The sequence below is a fragment of the Haliaeetus albicilla genome, chromosome W, assembly GCF_947461875.1.
Source record: "Haliaeetus albicilla chromosome W, bHalAlb1.1, whole genome shotgun sequence".
In the NCBI taxonomy this organism is placed as follows: domain Eukaryota; kingdom Metazoa; phylum Chordata; class Aves; order Accipitriformes; family Accipitridae; genus Haliaeetus; species Haliaeetus albicilla.
This window is the reverse complement of record NC_091515.1, coordinates 19,108,654-19,123,960: the sequence shown is the minus strand read 5'-3', so window position 1 is coordinate 19,123,960 and position 15,307 is coordinate 19,108,654. Positions and strand designations below refer to the sequence as shown.

The 15,307-nt window shown below is 39.5% G+C and overlaps 1 protein-coding gene across 7 annotated transcripts in view; it reads right to left on the bottom strand.

Moving 5' to 3' along the window:
• The window catches only part of LOC138683431 (adenomatous polyposis coli protein-like), a 148,769-nt gene that overhangs the window by 99,952 nt on the left and 33,510 nt on the right, over window positions 1–15,307 (bottom strand). For all 7 annotated transcript variants that reach the window (XM_069775168.1, XM_069775166.1, XM_069775165.1 and 4 more), the window contains 2 exons: window positions 7,110–7,194; window positions 5,959–6,160 (listed from right to left, as the gene is read on the bottom strand). In XM_069775168.1, the coding sequence (XP_069631269.1) occupies window positions 5,959–6,160; window positions 7,110–7,194 (287 nt within the window). The remainder of the gene's footprint in view (window positions 1–5,958; window positions 6,161–7,109; window positions 7,195–15,307) is intronic.

Sequence of the window (15,307 nt, the reverse complement as noted above, 5' to 3'; positions counted from 1 at the left end):
GTAAGTGATTAACTTTAGAGCAAGATGAATTAATAGAATAGCTTGAGTGATTCTCAGAAATTCAAAGGTAATCTTTGATGTGTAAGAAAATAAGTGACTGTGGTGACCAGAGACCTTCTGCCTACGACCACTAACTTCAGAAGAACCAGGACAAGACAATAAGAATCAGTTGAGACAGGAAAATGTATTGGACTTTTGAAAGCACTGGAGAATAGAGAACTGAGAGTTCGTGGAAAAACACCAAGAACACCAAGAACTTCTTTTGACAAATCATCAATTGCATATTGTTTTGTAAAATCATATACATAGAAGGCGTTTTTGAGTTATCCATCGCCATTCACTGTGATGGTGGCATGGTGGCCCAACTCTGAGTTGTTAATAAAGCAAACCTAGAGAAACCCATGACTGAAAATTCTTTAACACAGAATATTATGTCCTCTGCCATTGTCCTGGGTTCAGCTGGGATAGAGTTAATTTTCACAGGAACCTGGGAGGGGGGGGGGCACAGCCAGGACAGCTGACCTGAACTAGCCAAGGAGCTATTCCATACCACGTGACATCATGCTCAGTATATAAAGGGGGAGCATGCTAGGGGGGGCTTTTGGTGGGGGAAGTGGCGGAGCATCGGGTTCTGGGTGGTGAGCAGTTGCACTGTGCATCACTCTTTTTGTATACTCTTTTATCAGTACCCTCGTTGTTGTAACTTCTCTTTTTGTGTTGTCCCAGTAAATTGTCCTTATCTCAACCCACGAGGTTCTGGGTTTTTTTTGTTTTCTCCTTTCTGATTCTCCTCCCCATCCCACGGGAGGGGGGCAGGAGGAGTGAGCAAGTGGCTGTTTGGTCCTTTGTTACCGGCTGGGCTGAAACCATGACAGCCATACACTGCCAAGTTCAGTGAGAAGGCAGCAAGGCAAATGAAGTAAGTTTTTTTGAACATTATAATGCTTTTATGAGGAAAAAAGGTTTTCAATTTGAACTGCTTTTCTGCAGGATGAGTTTTTCAAAGACTTGTCTAATGTGTGTGGGGGTGGTGGTTTGGTTTTTGTGGGGTTTTGTGAGGTTTTTCTGAAGCTCCCAACATTAAGTAAAGCTGAATAAATGCAGGATCACAGAAATATTTTTTGGATAAATATGTCAATGTTATTCCCAGTAAGAAGGGTAACAAAATATATGCTACTCTACTTACGTTACATAATTACAATTATAATTAATAATTTCACTTCCAATAGTATGCCATAAAATGACAAAACCTTGATAAGGTAGCAATTCCTGAAAATTATTCTCAAAGCTACCGATATTTCAAACAGTAGCTTTTGCTCAACACCAGAAGCAAAACAGGTACAATTCTCTTTCAACCAAGCAATACATAAAATAGGAAAATGAAACAGAATTGTCTGCATAAAAAATAATTATTGATTGAGATAGCAAATTTGGAGGATATGTTAGCTGTTTCTACAGAAAATACTATTAAAATTTTTTAGGTACGTGCTTCAGTAATTCAGTAAAACCAAATAAATCTGGAACTAGCCAGAGAGAAAGCAGGGTACATTTAATAGGAATTCTATTCTAAACTGGTAACCTAAACACATACACCCTCTTCCCCCTCTTAAGCACTTTGGAACTAGAGGGGAGATGAGCAAAAGAGAAATATGTAGACAATTTCATAATTTATTCTGGTAACTGAATCCATTTTTTTTTTCCCCTTAAGAAGATCATTTTGGCCAAGGTAAACATCTAGTGAATTTGCTAAATTCACACACAGTTAATAAATGACTTGGTCCTCGTCCAAACGCTCTTGCCCACAAGCAGCATGTATTGTGCCAATGTATTAGATTCCTGGGTGGAAATGTTCCCATTTCAGGTCTCTGAAAAATGTTAGCTTTGTTTTCAAATTGTTTTAATATTGAGATTTGCAAATTCCATGAGTTCTTTGAAAGTCTGTTTTAATACAAACAACAAAATCTACTAGAAAACTAATATTTGTTAAATATGTTTAGAAACACAGAAACTTACTAAACATGCCAAACAAATTTAAACACAGAGCATAGGAAAATAAGTGGTTACTTTTCCTTTCAGAAATTAGTGATTCCACATGCACTGTCCTGTGTTCCCCACCCTCAAATTCTGATTCTTTTGGCTATTCAGGGTCCATGCTGATGCCTGAAGTGTTCTTATGTGTCCCCTCAAACAGCGTAATGAATAGGGCATTTTTGATTATTAATCATTTCACTAATTGTTATGGGTTTATGTGGCGCAGGTGGTTTTTTTGGTAGCGGGGGAGGGGCCGCAGGGGTGGCTCCTGTGAGAAGCTGCTAGAAGCTCCCCCAGCTCCAAATCGGACCCACCTCTGGCCCAGGCCGACCCAATCGGTGACAGTGGTAGCACCTCTGGGATAACATATTTAAGAAGGGGAACCGGTAGTGAGTGGTGGGATTGGAATGTGAGAGGAATACCTATGCAGATACCAAGGTCAGTGAGGAAGGAGGGGGAGGAGGTGCACCAGAGGAGGTTGATGTTCCTGCAGCCCATGGTGAGACGGCAGGCTGTCCCCCTGCAGCCCATGGAGGTGAATGGTGGAGCAGATGCCCCGGAAGATGGCCATGACTCCATGGGAAAGCCCGTGCTGGAGCAGTTTCTTGACTGAAGATCGGCCCACGGAAAGGACCCACGCCAGGGAAGTTCAGGAAGAATTGAAGCCCGCGGAAAGGACCCACACCAGGGAACTTTGTGAGGAACTGCAGCCCGTGGAAAGGACTCATGTTGGAGAAGTTTGTGAAGGACTTGTCTCCTGTGGGAGGGACCCCACGGTGGAGCAGGGGATGAGTGAGGAGTCCTCCCCCTGAGGAGGAAGGAGTGGCAGAGACAATGTGTGGCGAGCTGACCCCAACCCCCATCCCCTGTTCCCTTGCGCAGCTGGGGGGAGGAGGTAGAGAAAACCGGGAATGGAGTTGAGCCGGGAAGGAGGGAGGGGTGGGGGGAAGGTGTTCTAAGGTTTGGTTTTACTTCCTAATAGCCTTGTTTTGTTTTGATTTGTAGTAAATTAAATTGATTTTGTTTCTTCCCCAAGTTGAGCCTGTCTCTTGCCCGTGACCATAAGTGGTGAGTGATCCCTCCCAGTCCTTATCTCAACCCACGAGCCCGCCTTTATATTTTCTCCTCATCCTACTGTGGCCGTGGGGGGAGTGAGTGAGTGGCTGCGTGATGCTTTGTTAACGGCTGGGCTGGGCTTAAACCATGACACTAATAGTGAAGCCAGATGTTATGTGACCATGTCTCTACAGATCATTTTCTCAGCAGCACAAATCTTCACCCCCTCAATCGTGACAGTAACACTGCTTGTGTAGTGTTTCATAAACAGATCAGCGTACTCATCTCAAATTAAAATATCCCTCTCCCTTTTTTTCCCATGGTTATTTTAAACAAAGATCAGTTCACTGCTTAAGCTGTCATTATCATTGAGAAAAACATTCAAAAAACTGTCACCTTAGAATCCACAATAGTGGGAAAGGATCACAGATCATAAAACAGATGTACTAACCACACTGAAGAACTCCAGTTGCTATAAATTAATACTCCTTGTTCTGAGTGACCTGGAGTTCATTTGAAGCTTAACTGAAAGCCCTAAGTACACTTAAAGATTTTACTATCATGTGGTAGAATACAGCACTGGAAAGATGCTCTTACTCTGAATAAGAACCAAGGTGCCCTGCCCCTATGAAATACCATACATGGAAAACTCTGTTCCATTAATCTTGCTAATACTCTAGGCACTACAAAGAAAGACCATTTCAATGGAAAACTGGAAAGGAAGATAGCCATTAGTTCAAATGGCAGACACATTAGATTCTTAAAGACTGGAATGAGCAAGTGGGAAAATATTCCTAAATTAAGGGAAAATATTCTCATACAACCCTTCATAAACCTAGATTTTATGAGAGGAAGAAAACATGACGAGTGATCCTGACTAGGAAAATGAAAAAATAGAGTGTCTACTAGGTGAGGATCAGAACAGACTCATGGGAAATTGCTTCAATTTTATTGATAGGACTGAAAGAAAGGGACCTAGACATAGTACCTTAGCGGAAAAGTGTACTCCTTTCAGCCTTTGATTGCAAAAGTTTTACTAAACACCAGGAAAGGCCCTTTAGAGCAGGGGTTTCTAAAGTGCTACCCACCAAGCTTTTGTATTATGGTTACAGCCGGCTCCAAGACAGACCCAGCGCTGGCCAAAGCTGAGCCAATCAGCAATGTTGGTAGTGCCTCTGTGATAACATATTTAAGAAAGGGTAAAAAAATGCTGTGCAGCAGCTGAAAGAGAGAGGAGTGAGAAAATGTGACAGAAACAACCCTGCAGGTCACCAAGGTCAGAGAAGGAGTGGGAGGAGGTGCTCCAGGTGCTGGAGCAGAGATTCCCCTGCAGCCTGTGGAAAAGACCATGGTGAAGCAGGTATCCACCCTGCAGCCCATGGAGGACCACGTCAGAGCAGGTATCTACCCTGCAGCCCATGGAGGACCCCACACCACATTAGGTAGATATGCCCTGAAGGAAGCTGCAGCCCATGGAGAGCCCGCACTGGAGCAGGCTCCTGGCAGGAACTGCGGCCTGTGGAAAGGAACCCACACAGGAGCAGGTTTTCTGGCAGGACTTGTGACCCTGTGGGGGACCCATGCTGGAGCAGTCTGTTCCTGAAGAACTGTATCCCTTGGAAAAGGGCCCATGCTGGAGCAGTTTGTGAAGGACTGTGTCCCATGGGAGAGACCCCATGCTGGAGGAGGGGAACAGCATGAGGAAGAAGGAGCGGCAGAGACGAAGTGTTATGATCTGACCACAACCCTCATTCCCCATCCCCCTGCACCACTTGAAGTGGGGGGAGGAGATAGAGAAGTCGGGAGTGAAGGTGAGCCCGGGAAGAAGGGAGGGGTGGGGGGAAGGTGTTTTTAGTTTTGGGGTTTTTGTCACTATCCTACACTGTCATCAATTGGCAGTAAAATAAATTGATTTTCCCCAAGTGGAGTCTGGTTTGCCCGTGACGATAATGGGTGAGTGATCTCCCTGTCCTTATCTTGACTCATGAGCTTTTTCATCATATTTTCTCCCCCTGTCCTGTTGAGGAGAGGGAGTGAGAGAGCAGCTGGGTGGGCACCTGGCAGCCAGCCAAGTTCAACCCACCACACATCCCATCCATCAAGTAGCTTTTAATGCCCAAATCTTTAGAAACCCCTGTCTTGCAGAGAGGCCCCTGAAAACATCTGGTATCTCAGTCAGATTCATTTTAGGATATAAAGAAGCCTTCAATGGAAACAGCTGCATGTCTCTTACTTTGTGTTTCCTTCACAATTGATTGATATTGTGGGACAACTTTGCAATATGCCCTAGATGTAATGTTCTTCATATTACCTTCCAAAAAAAAAAAAAAATCTATGGTTTTACCAACAGGCAAAACATCATATGGGGATGACATCTCAAGATGCCTTTGCTTAGCAGTCATTTTTGTTAAGAGAAAAGAATCACTAGGTAAACGACTCCTAATATTAAGTAACCAATCAACCACCTATGGTAGCCATAACCATTTTCAAACAAGAGAAAGACTGCACCATCACATTGCTACAGTTTCAGCACTTATCAACAGTGGTGAGGAGATATGGAGGTGTTTGGGATGCTCCACCCCCCACCTCCAAAAAATATTTAAGGTGCTGAAAATCTGCTGATAAAATAACCTTCAGCAAAAAAACAGTAACAATGAAATATATATATGCAGAAGCTATATTGTGTTTTAGGATTTCTGATGGTTTTGTGTATTTAAATCTAATGTATATTCCTGGTTTCCTTCCCTGGTAGGGTAAGTATACCACCGACCAAAATCATATGCATGATAGCTAAATATTAGATATGTTAGTAAATTTTCATGTTAAAATTAGAAGTCAATGAATACTGAATGAATAAATGAAAAAGTTTACCTCTCTCTTTCTAGCTCTTCTAAATAACCAGTGCTTTCTTTGCTTCCATTCATAAATCCTCTTCTTGGAAATGATCCTATGGGAACAGGACTGCACTCTTCTGAAGGGCTTGACACAGACCCTTCCCAGCTCCCATATGAACGCATAGACACCTTTGGCCTTAACTTCACTCCAGGGAAGTTACTACTTTCCAAGTTCAGTTCTGGACAATAAAGAGCAAACATTTGCAGAGCTGAAATTGAGCAGCACAAATCTAAAAGATCATTTCTATCTTATTTTCATACTTCATGAACAAATCTATGACTTTTTTGATGGAAACAGTTAAAACATTTTGCTTTAGGATACACAGAACATAATGTGAACAAAACCAATCTTAATGGTACAGTTAGAGAATACTAATCCTCTAAATGAAGAGATGCCCAAACTACAATCCTGCCAACCAGAACAGTATCATGACACCAGTATGCCCGCCTTTCTTAAAAAACGGGCAGTGTGTGGCATAAATATCATATTAATTGCTCTTGTGTCCCACTTCCTAATAGCCTCTTTCTCAGGGATCCCACAGATGTTCCACCATCATGTAAAGGATAAGCGCTTCCACCATAGGGGCCTAAATGTAGACATCTTCTACAATATTTCTGGTTCTATGATAGGGATAACAGATGTATGCAGGGAGTCACTAATCTGAGCTTGCTCTGCACATCGCATATAACAGGATGGGTACACATTCTGCCACATGCTCTAGGGAAGGAGGCGTCAATTTTCAGCATAACAAATACAGTTCTACTAATGTGACAGGGAAAGGGCAGGGCATGTAAATGAGTTCAGAAAATTTTTTTAACTAATCTACCACTAATTTAAACAATTAAAACCAGTTTTTTTATGAAGTGAATAAAGTGTAAGATATATCAAATGCAATTCATATGAAGCCTTAGGGTAAAAGTAGCAAAAGCACAAAAGCAACATAAGAACACATTCTTTTTTGAAAATGTATCTTAAAATAATTGGCAAAAAATAACAGACACTGAGATTACGCCTAACTTCTAAAGTTAGCACTGGAAAGAAGATGCAGCCGAGTTGGAAAATTTTGTCCTAAAGCAACAACAACTAAGAAACAAATGAACCTACTTAAAGCATAATTCTAAATTTACCTTTAAGTCGTTCCATTAAGTCAATTTGTCCAGAAGATGCCATTGTCTCATCTTCAATACTTCCTTGTAGCTGTTTCAGCACCTCCTATAAGAAATTAAGCATAATTAAGAAATCCTTACAATAATAAACCAAGATAAATACATCTTATCCTGCCCTCAAGCACACATTTATGCAACAACTACTATGACACTGATGTAAACTATATTTAATGTGAGCAGTGATCAAGTGTCATAACTTTAATTTCCATCAAATATATTCTACAATATTTCCCCAAACACTGTCACAATGTAAAGTCTATACTGAATAATTCATCTTCTCTGATAATACAATTTATCAGCTTATTTAAAAGTTCTTCTCAAAGAGAATATCACTTATCTCTAGTTTACAGATGGAGAAATGAAAGCAAAAAGTACAGTCAAATTTCTTAAATCTGCATTCCTAAAGTTAGTCTTGTAAATATAAAATTTGGCTACATAACTAAAAGTTACTAAAGAGTCTTGAATACTGCATTATTTGAACCTCAAAGATATCAGAAGAATCACTCTCCAGGGTTTTTTTGTTGTAGGTTTTTGGTTGTGTTTTGTTTTTCCTGCGAGGCCTTACCACCATTGTAAGCCAGCAGGGTCATATTTTTCTTACTACTACTATCATGCCTATGAGGAAAAGATTTAGGGCTCCTTCATGGAGTCATATTATTCTGCTTACTACTACCATAACCCCTATGAGGTAAAGATTTAGTACTCCTTCATGCAGCCAAAGCTAAGAATATCCCAGCATGCTATCAAAACTACATATGATCAAATTATACAGCTAAAGGAATATACTTCTAATGCATAAAAAGATTCATAGGAAATAATGAATACTAGATTAAAAGGGGCCTGTAAGCCCCCAGGTCCTAATGCTCAGTGGCCTAAACTGAGGTGGAAAATTCAATGCAAGTTATAGTGAACACCTTTTCCATATCATAATAGCAGATATATCAATAGCAAGAATAAATTGAAAAGACTGGCCACAAGGCAAAAAGCCCTTATTATAAATTTAAAATATGATTTTTCATATGATAGAAACCAAAATATTTTTAGAAGCAGTAGTGAAGAAAAAACTCTAAGTAATGACAGATATTCCATACTTGTCATATACAGACTCTATACCTAGAATTGTACATCATCTGTTCAGACCTTATATCTAATTAATTTTCAGTAATTATGGAAATCTCCACAACACTGTTTTGCTCTTTTAGGAAACTAGCATGCCTTACTATCAATGTTATTAATTCCTGCAACCTGTATAGAAGGTACACTTTAAATGCATTTTGCTCTGTTCTGGTTTCAAGCTGGGATAGAGTTAATTTTCTTTGTAGTAGCTGGTATAGTGTTATGCCTCGGATTCAGTATGAGAATAATATTGATAACACACTGATGTTTTCAGTTGTTGCTAAATAGTGTTTAGACTAAAGTCAAGGATTTTTCAGCTTCTCATGCCCAGCCAGCAAGAAGGCTGGAGGGGCACAAGAACTTGGCACAGGACACAGCCAGGGCAGCTGACCCAAAGTGGCCAACAGGATAATTCCATACCATGTGATGTCATGTCCGGTATATAAACTGGGGGGAGTTGGCCTGGGGGGGTGGATCGCTGCTCAGGGACTAACTGGGCATTGGTCGGTGACTGGTGAGCAATTGCATTGTGCATCACTTGTATATTCCAATCCTTTTATAAATATTATTGTCATTTTATTAGCGTTATTACTATCATTATTATTTTCTTTCTGTTCTATTAAACTGTTCTTATCTCAACCCATGAGTTTTACCTTTTTTTTTTCCCCCGATTCTCTCCCCCATCCCACTGGGTGAGGGGGAAGTGAGTGAACAGCTGTGTGGTGCTTAGTTGCCGGCTGGGGTTAAACCATGACAGTCCTTTTTGGCGCCCAACATAGGGCACGAAGGGTTGAAATAACGACAGATCTGGCCAGAGAGCATCAAAAAGAATTTGTTAGAAGCATTCATTATATTAGTTAAATAGTCGATGGTCACAATGTCGATTTATTGGCTCTTAGAGTTGTGGCGCTCGATCTTAAGAGTTTAGTTATGTATCACCTCACTTGCTGTATATAGTCCCTGTGCTGCTGCTTATCATCTGCGGGAGGCGGATTAAGGTTTTCGCTTTGATATACTGTGTAACACTGGCTTATGGCATGATAAAATTCTCGGTCATGGGACTAAGCCGGTATTTGCACTCAGCATTGTCATCACCTCTATGCTTCAGGACCCATCTGTGGGAAACTATTAATAATTACACCCTTTACCTTTCCTCCTCAGAGAGCCAATCTATGGGCGAGAAAACTTTCTTCCCCTTCCCCTCTAGTCTAATTACAATAGCATTTGAGAATTTTGAAAAATTTGAATACCCTTCAGATGTTGAAACCAGCATGGTCCTACTGCTAGGAACTAGCATGTTCCTGAATGTGGTTCAGGTCTTGTTTAGCATTAAAGAACTATTTAAGAAGATCACCCAGAGATCTGCCCCGAGGCTGAATAATTGAGTGGCAGGGTGTGGGGGATACTATGGGCAAATGCCTAGGCAGTGGACACCTCCAGTGTTTTGGAACGTCACCTTTGAACAAGTGCAGAATCTGGAAAAACTAGATAAAATATTTGGAAAAAGTATGCTGTCACCCTGACAATTCCAGGGAGACACAACTTACTGCAATGTGCTAGGGCCTGGCCCATGCATATCAAGCCCTGTTCAACACTATTTAGTACCCTCAAGGGGAAGAGGAGGTCTCTGGATCTAACAACAAAATGACAGGCACTGCGGCCACTCCAACCACGACAACAGGCACTGCAACTGAACCAGAAAACCAACCTATGCCAGTATCAGTCACCCTCATGCACAAGAAGAAATATACAAAAAAATCAGTTCACTTAGCAAAGGATGAAGGTGAACCAGGGTCATCATGAAAACAGGAGGAAGAGGCAGAATCAGAGGTAATCACCCAATCCCTATCCCCGAGTGAGCTGTGGGATATGCAAAAAGATTTCAGCAGTAGTATAGGTGAGCATATTATCACCTGGCTGCTCTGATGCTGGGACAATGGGGCTAGTAGCCTGGAATTAGAAGGCAGGGAAGCCAAGCAGCTGGGATCGCTTGCCAGGGAAGGTAGCATTGACAAGGCAATTGGAAAAGGGACACAAGCCCTCAGCCTCTGGAGATGACGCCTGTCAAGCGTGAAGGAAAGTTACCCCTTCAAGGAAGATGTTATATGTCAACCAGGCAAGTGGATGACCATGGAGAGAGGTATCCAGTACCTGAGGGAATTAGCCATGCTACAGACGATTTATTATGACCTGGACAACACACAGTTACCCAAAGATCCAGACGAAGTCCAATGCACACAACCCATGTGGCAGAAGTTTGTAAGGAGCTGTCATGGTTTAACCCCAGCCAGTAACTAAGCACCACGCAGCCACTCACTCACTCCCCCCCACCCAGTGGGATGGGGGAGAAAATCAGGAAAAGAAGTAAAACTCCTGGGTTGAGATAAGAACGGTTTAATAGAACAGAAAAGAAGAAACTAATAATGATAATAAAATGACAGCAGTGATAATAAAAGGATTAGAATATACAAGTGATGCACAATGCAATTGCTCACCACCCACCGACCGATGCCTAGTTAGTCCCCAAGCAGCGATCCCCCAACCCTACTCCCCCCAGTTTATATACTAGGCATGATGTCACATGGTATGGAATATCCCTTTGGCCAGTTTGGGTCAGCTGCCCTGGCTGTGTCCCCTCCCAACTTCTTGTGCCCCTCCAGCCTTCTTGCTGGCTGGGCTTGAGAAGCTGAAAAATCCTTGACTTTAGTCTAAACATTACTTAGCAACAACTGAAAACATCAGTGTTATCAACATTCTTCTCATATTGAACCCAAAACATAGCACTATACCAGCTACTAGGAAGACAGTTAACTCTATCCCAGCTGAAACCAGGACAGACATAGGGGAAGCTTCTGGCATCTTCTCACAGAAGCCACACCTGTAGCCCTCCCACTATCAAAACATTGCCATGTAAACTCAATACACTCACCAGCCTACTCTATTCTTAATTGGCAATTAATTAATTTTCCCAAGTCAAGTCTGTTTTGCCCGTGACAGTAATTGGTAAGTGATCTCCCTGTCATTATCTTGACCCACGAGCTTTTTTCATCCTATTTTATTCCCCTGTCTCATTGAGGAAGAGGAGTGAAAGAGCAGCTGGGTAGGCATCTAGCAACTAGCCAAGGTCAACCCACCACACTGCATACTACCTTTTGAAACAGACATGGCCTTTAGGATCAAGTCTGGTATGATAAAAATCACTACTCAGGAAATCTCAGCTGTGTTTGTGCTTTTAAGTACATTCAAGGGCATTCTCATTAGCCATAGGACACAACCATCTCTATATGTAATGTATGCCCTGTTAGCAAAGTCAGACAAACAAATAACCTGAAGGGCTCCTACATAATCTGACATAAGGTCAGATAGCATTTGCAGACAGCAATCTTAGCTTAAAAGCCTAAAAGGGCAATGTTGATATGTAGAATGGTCTTTGGAGTATTTCAAGCTTCTGAAAGACCTGTCAACTCAGATAAATTTAGAAACAGCTAGCGGACCCCTTTCTCCTGAGTACAGCACTGTGAATGCAGGAAAAAAAAAACAAAACAACAAACCACCACAAAACCAACCCAAACATCCAACCTTTCTTCCCACTTCCTTCTTAGAAGTCATCTTCTCGCCTCTCTGCATGACAGTTCTGCTATTTCAAAGATCATGTTCAGGATACTTTATTACATTATGAGTCCTCTTGCTTCAAGAGCCAATATTAACAGCTAAGCAAAAATACTATCACCTTTTCCTATGTTACCAAATTACATGACTGAATGATGTCCAGGTAACTAAGGACTGCTCTCTCTGAATATGAGGTAACAGCAAGTGCTGAACATCAGCATACCAAATCACATTTCTCAATTTTCTCTGCTACAATTCATTAGTTGAAGTTTTAACTTTTATTTTTTAAATTTTCTACTTTTTTTCAACTGTGTATGCTTTTTTATTTTTAGTCAACACATAAAACTCTCCGTTATTTCTTTTCCGTAGAAACGCTGTTTAGATAACAATGCCATTATTAGACTATGTGTTCTGGTTTAGTGCTTTACCTTTGTCTGACAAGTACAAGTGGTTGTTTTAACCAGAAGGACTTAAATATGTAAAAGTTCTTGCAGGAAAATTGCATATGCATAAATTGGGTAATGCAGACATCTGTTTGATGGAATGGCAAAAATAAGAATGTGAATGCTAAACTTTAAACTGAATAAATTCTGTATTTTGACAGTATATTACCCTTATGTTTAACAGATAACAAATAAAGGAAATATATAAGGAAGCAAGTGAAAACTTGTTGGAGAAGTTCAGGTATGGGGGTACATAAAGAGTTAGAAGATTTCTCATCTCTCAAGCAATAAATTGAAATAGTGAGGATTATATAGAAAAGAAGCATTGGCTAACAAGTCATATTTGCTTGAATTGCTGCAAGGAGGGAACCTATCACAAACAAACAAGATGCAACTGGCTGACAAACTGATGAGACTGTTGACAGAAGGGAAATCATTTGGGTGACTGATTTTCATTATCCAAATCTCATGATTACTCTAGTAAAGGAATTCTCTCTCTTAGGCTGTAATCTGCTTTTTCTTAAAGCCAAAAGGGTCATACCTAGATTTTCCCAATTGCTGAAGAGGGTAGAACAGGTTATACATTACAGTTAAAAGTACAGCAATTTCATACTCTAGTTACTTTAGAACACTTTGATTAATATTACTTCTGACATTTCGCTACATCTATTTTATCCCTTTGTTCTAAAATTTCTATTGTTAACACTTACATTTGAGACAGGGCAATAGACATGTTCCCTCTATAGTACAGAAATATCGCTAATCTCCAAGTCTGCAATTACTGTGGAGATTTTACTATATTGTTTTTGGTCCATCAAGAAACTATAATCCACTGTGCTATATCTAACTTCATTTCTTAGCAGAAATTATATCAGATACCTCAGAACACATGGAAATTAGATTTCCAGTGACAGTTTTGAAACAACACTAATATTCTAATGTCTAACAGAATACACACAGAAATACCTAGCATACTAAATTCAAGATTCAAATATAAATATTTCAGTTACACCACAGTTTGCTTAGTACCTGTAGCCTATTCAATAATAGCAATTCCAGATCAAGTACATCTAATTTAACATAAATATTTCTCTTATGTCTCGAATGCTTTATTTTCATATTGCAACATCTTAACATCATTCTTCAAGAAACATTATTTCTGTATGTCTTGCTGAAACATTCTACTGTGTGTGATATCAACTAAAAAAATCTTTTCTCCAAAGATAAAAGGGAAAAGGCAAGACAACGCTAAAAACACTCTTCCTTTGGAAACAAATTGGAAAGTACTGTTATTTGACACAGTAAGTATCCCCAACAAACTGTTCAATTTTCTGGTACCTTAAAGTAAAATGGGTCTCCATTAAACACATGCATCTACCATCTACTTGAGGAATCTCATATATAAATATACACTGTATATGTGTGCATATATATAGCTTATGAATTTTGCCATGTATCAGGGATCTCTGAAAACATCAGGCTTCAAATTCTGATTTGCGTGCACATGGATTATTATATGCTGTATTTTATCATGACATAATGAACTAAATTTTATGCCAGATACAAAAATATCTCCTGTCATCTTTCTGTGCATTATGAGGACCATTAAACACTGATGATCAGAGAAACAGACAGCTGATCAGAATAAAGCAGGTTAGGATTTTTTTTAAACACTGAACAGGCTAAGCAGGAGATTGGCCATAAAATGGGGAAGGAGAGTTAAAAGAAAATCTGATCACCTGCCTACCTAATCAAGGAGGTATTGGATAAAAGGAGTCACAAATTTTGAAAGAGAGACTCTTCTCTACAGTCATGTTAAAGTAAACTTTAAAGATTGGGCAAGAAGAATAAAAAGTACCAATAATATCTGAAACTTTATGTACCTACAAGGGTAAAATTCTAAAAAAGGATGTGATTCAGCCACTGGAAAACCTGGTATAAAGGATCAGCATTCACTATTCTCTTAAGGCAAATAGACCATTAAGTCCTACTTTCATACAAGGCTAACAAAGATCTCATGTCCAAAAGTATGACAGAGTATCTAAACACTGCAAGTCAGTTTGTTCCTGAAACATTCTGAACATCAATTTTTGTTTTTATAAACAAATTTATGCTAAAATATTCAAAGCTAGTATTATATTTTTTAAGATTTTCTTTTTAATGAAACCACCAGGCCACTCTAACTGTTCTGTTAAGTTGCTAAATTGCTAGTCAGTCTGTCATTCCTGTTATGATTTGTATGTTCATCCCCTTAAATAGTCATAAAAAGATATTATAGGAAGTTAATTTGCACAGAAAATAAAAGTTAATTACAATTTATGATAAATTAAAAAAAACCCCACACTCAGTTCTAATAAGAAATAAGGTTTCTCATTCTCACAAATCCAGCATGACAGAAACAAGATGAAAGGCACCATGACATCATCTTTAGCACACTTTTTACCTTTAATACTGCTAATTTAATTACTAATTAATCAACCACAGGAAACATATACAACACTGCAATAAATCTAGATTATATTCTACTGGCTTAAAATAATTTCTTTTCCAACCACACTATCTTATCTTTGCTTAATATTGCACAAACATATTCACAATCTTCAAAACATCTGAGCGTTTGTTTTTGTATTTAGTCAAAATCCATTCCAATCCAAGATAACAAAGCATCACAAGGTTTATTACTCTAACATCTAATTAGCACCCACAAACATTATCCACACCAAAAAGAAACCATTCTTGGACATTAAAGTAAAAAAACCAACAAAAAAAACCAAAAAAAAACCCAAAAAAACAAACAAATGAAAACACCAAAAAAACTCCAAACAACCACATCCCACAGAAAATTATTAAAACTAAAACTTTATGAAGGCAATGATCTGCTAAAAAAAGAACTCTAAAAACCAAATAACTATAAAAATACAAAACAAGCAGCTCATGATTTCCCTAAAACAAAAGTTTAAACATTGCTTTCATTTCAGTGTGTATTTAGGT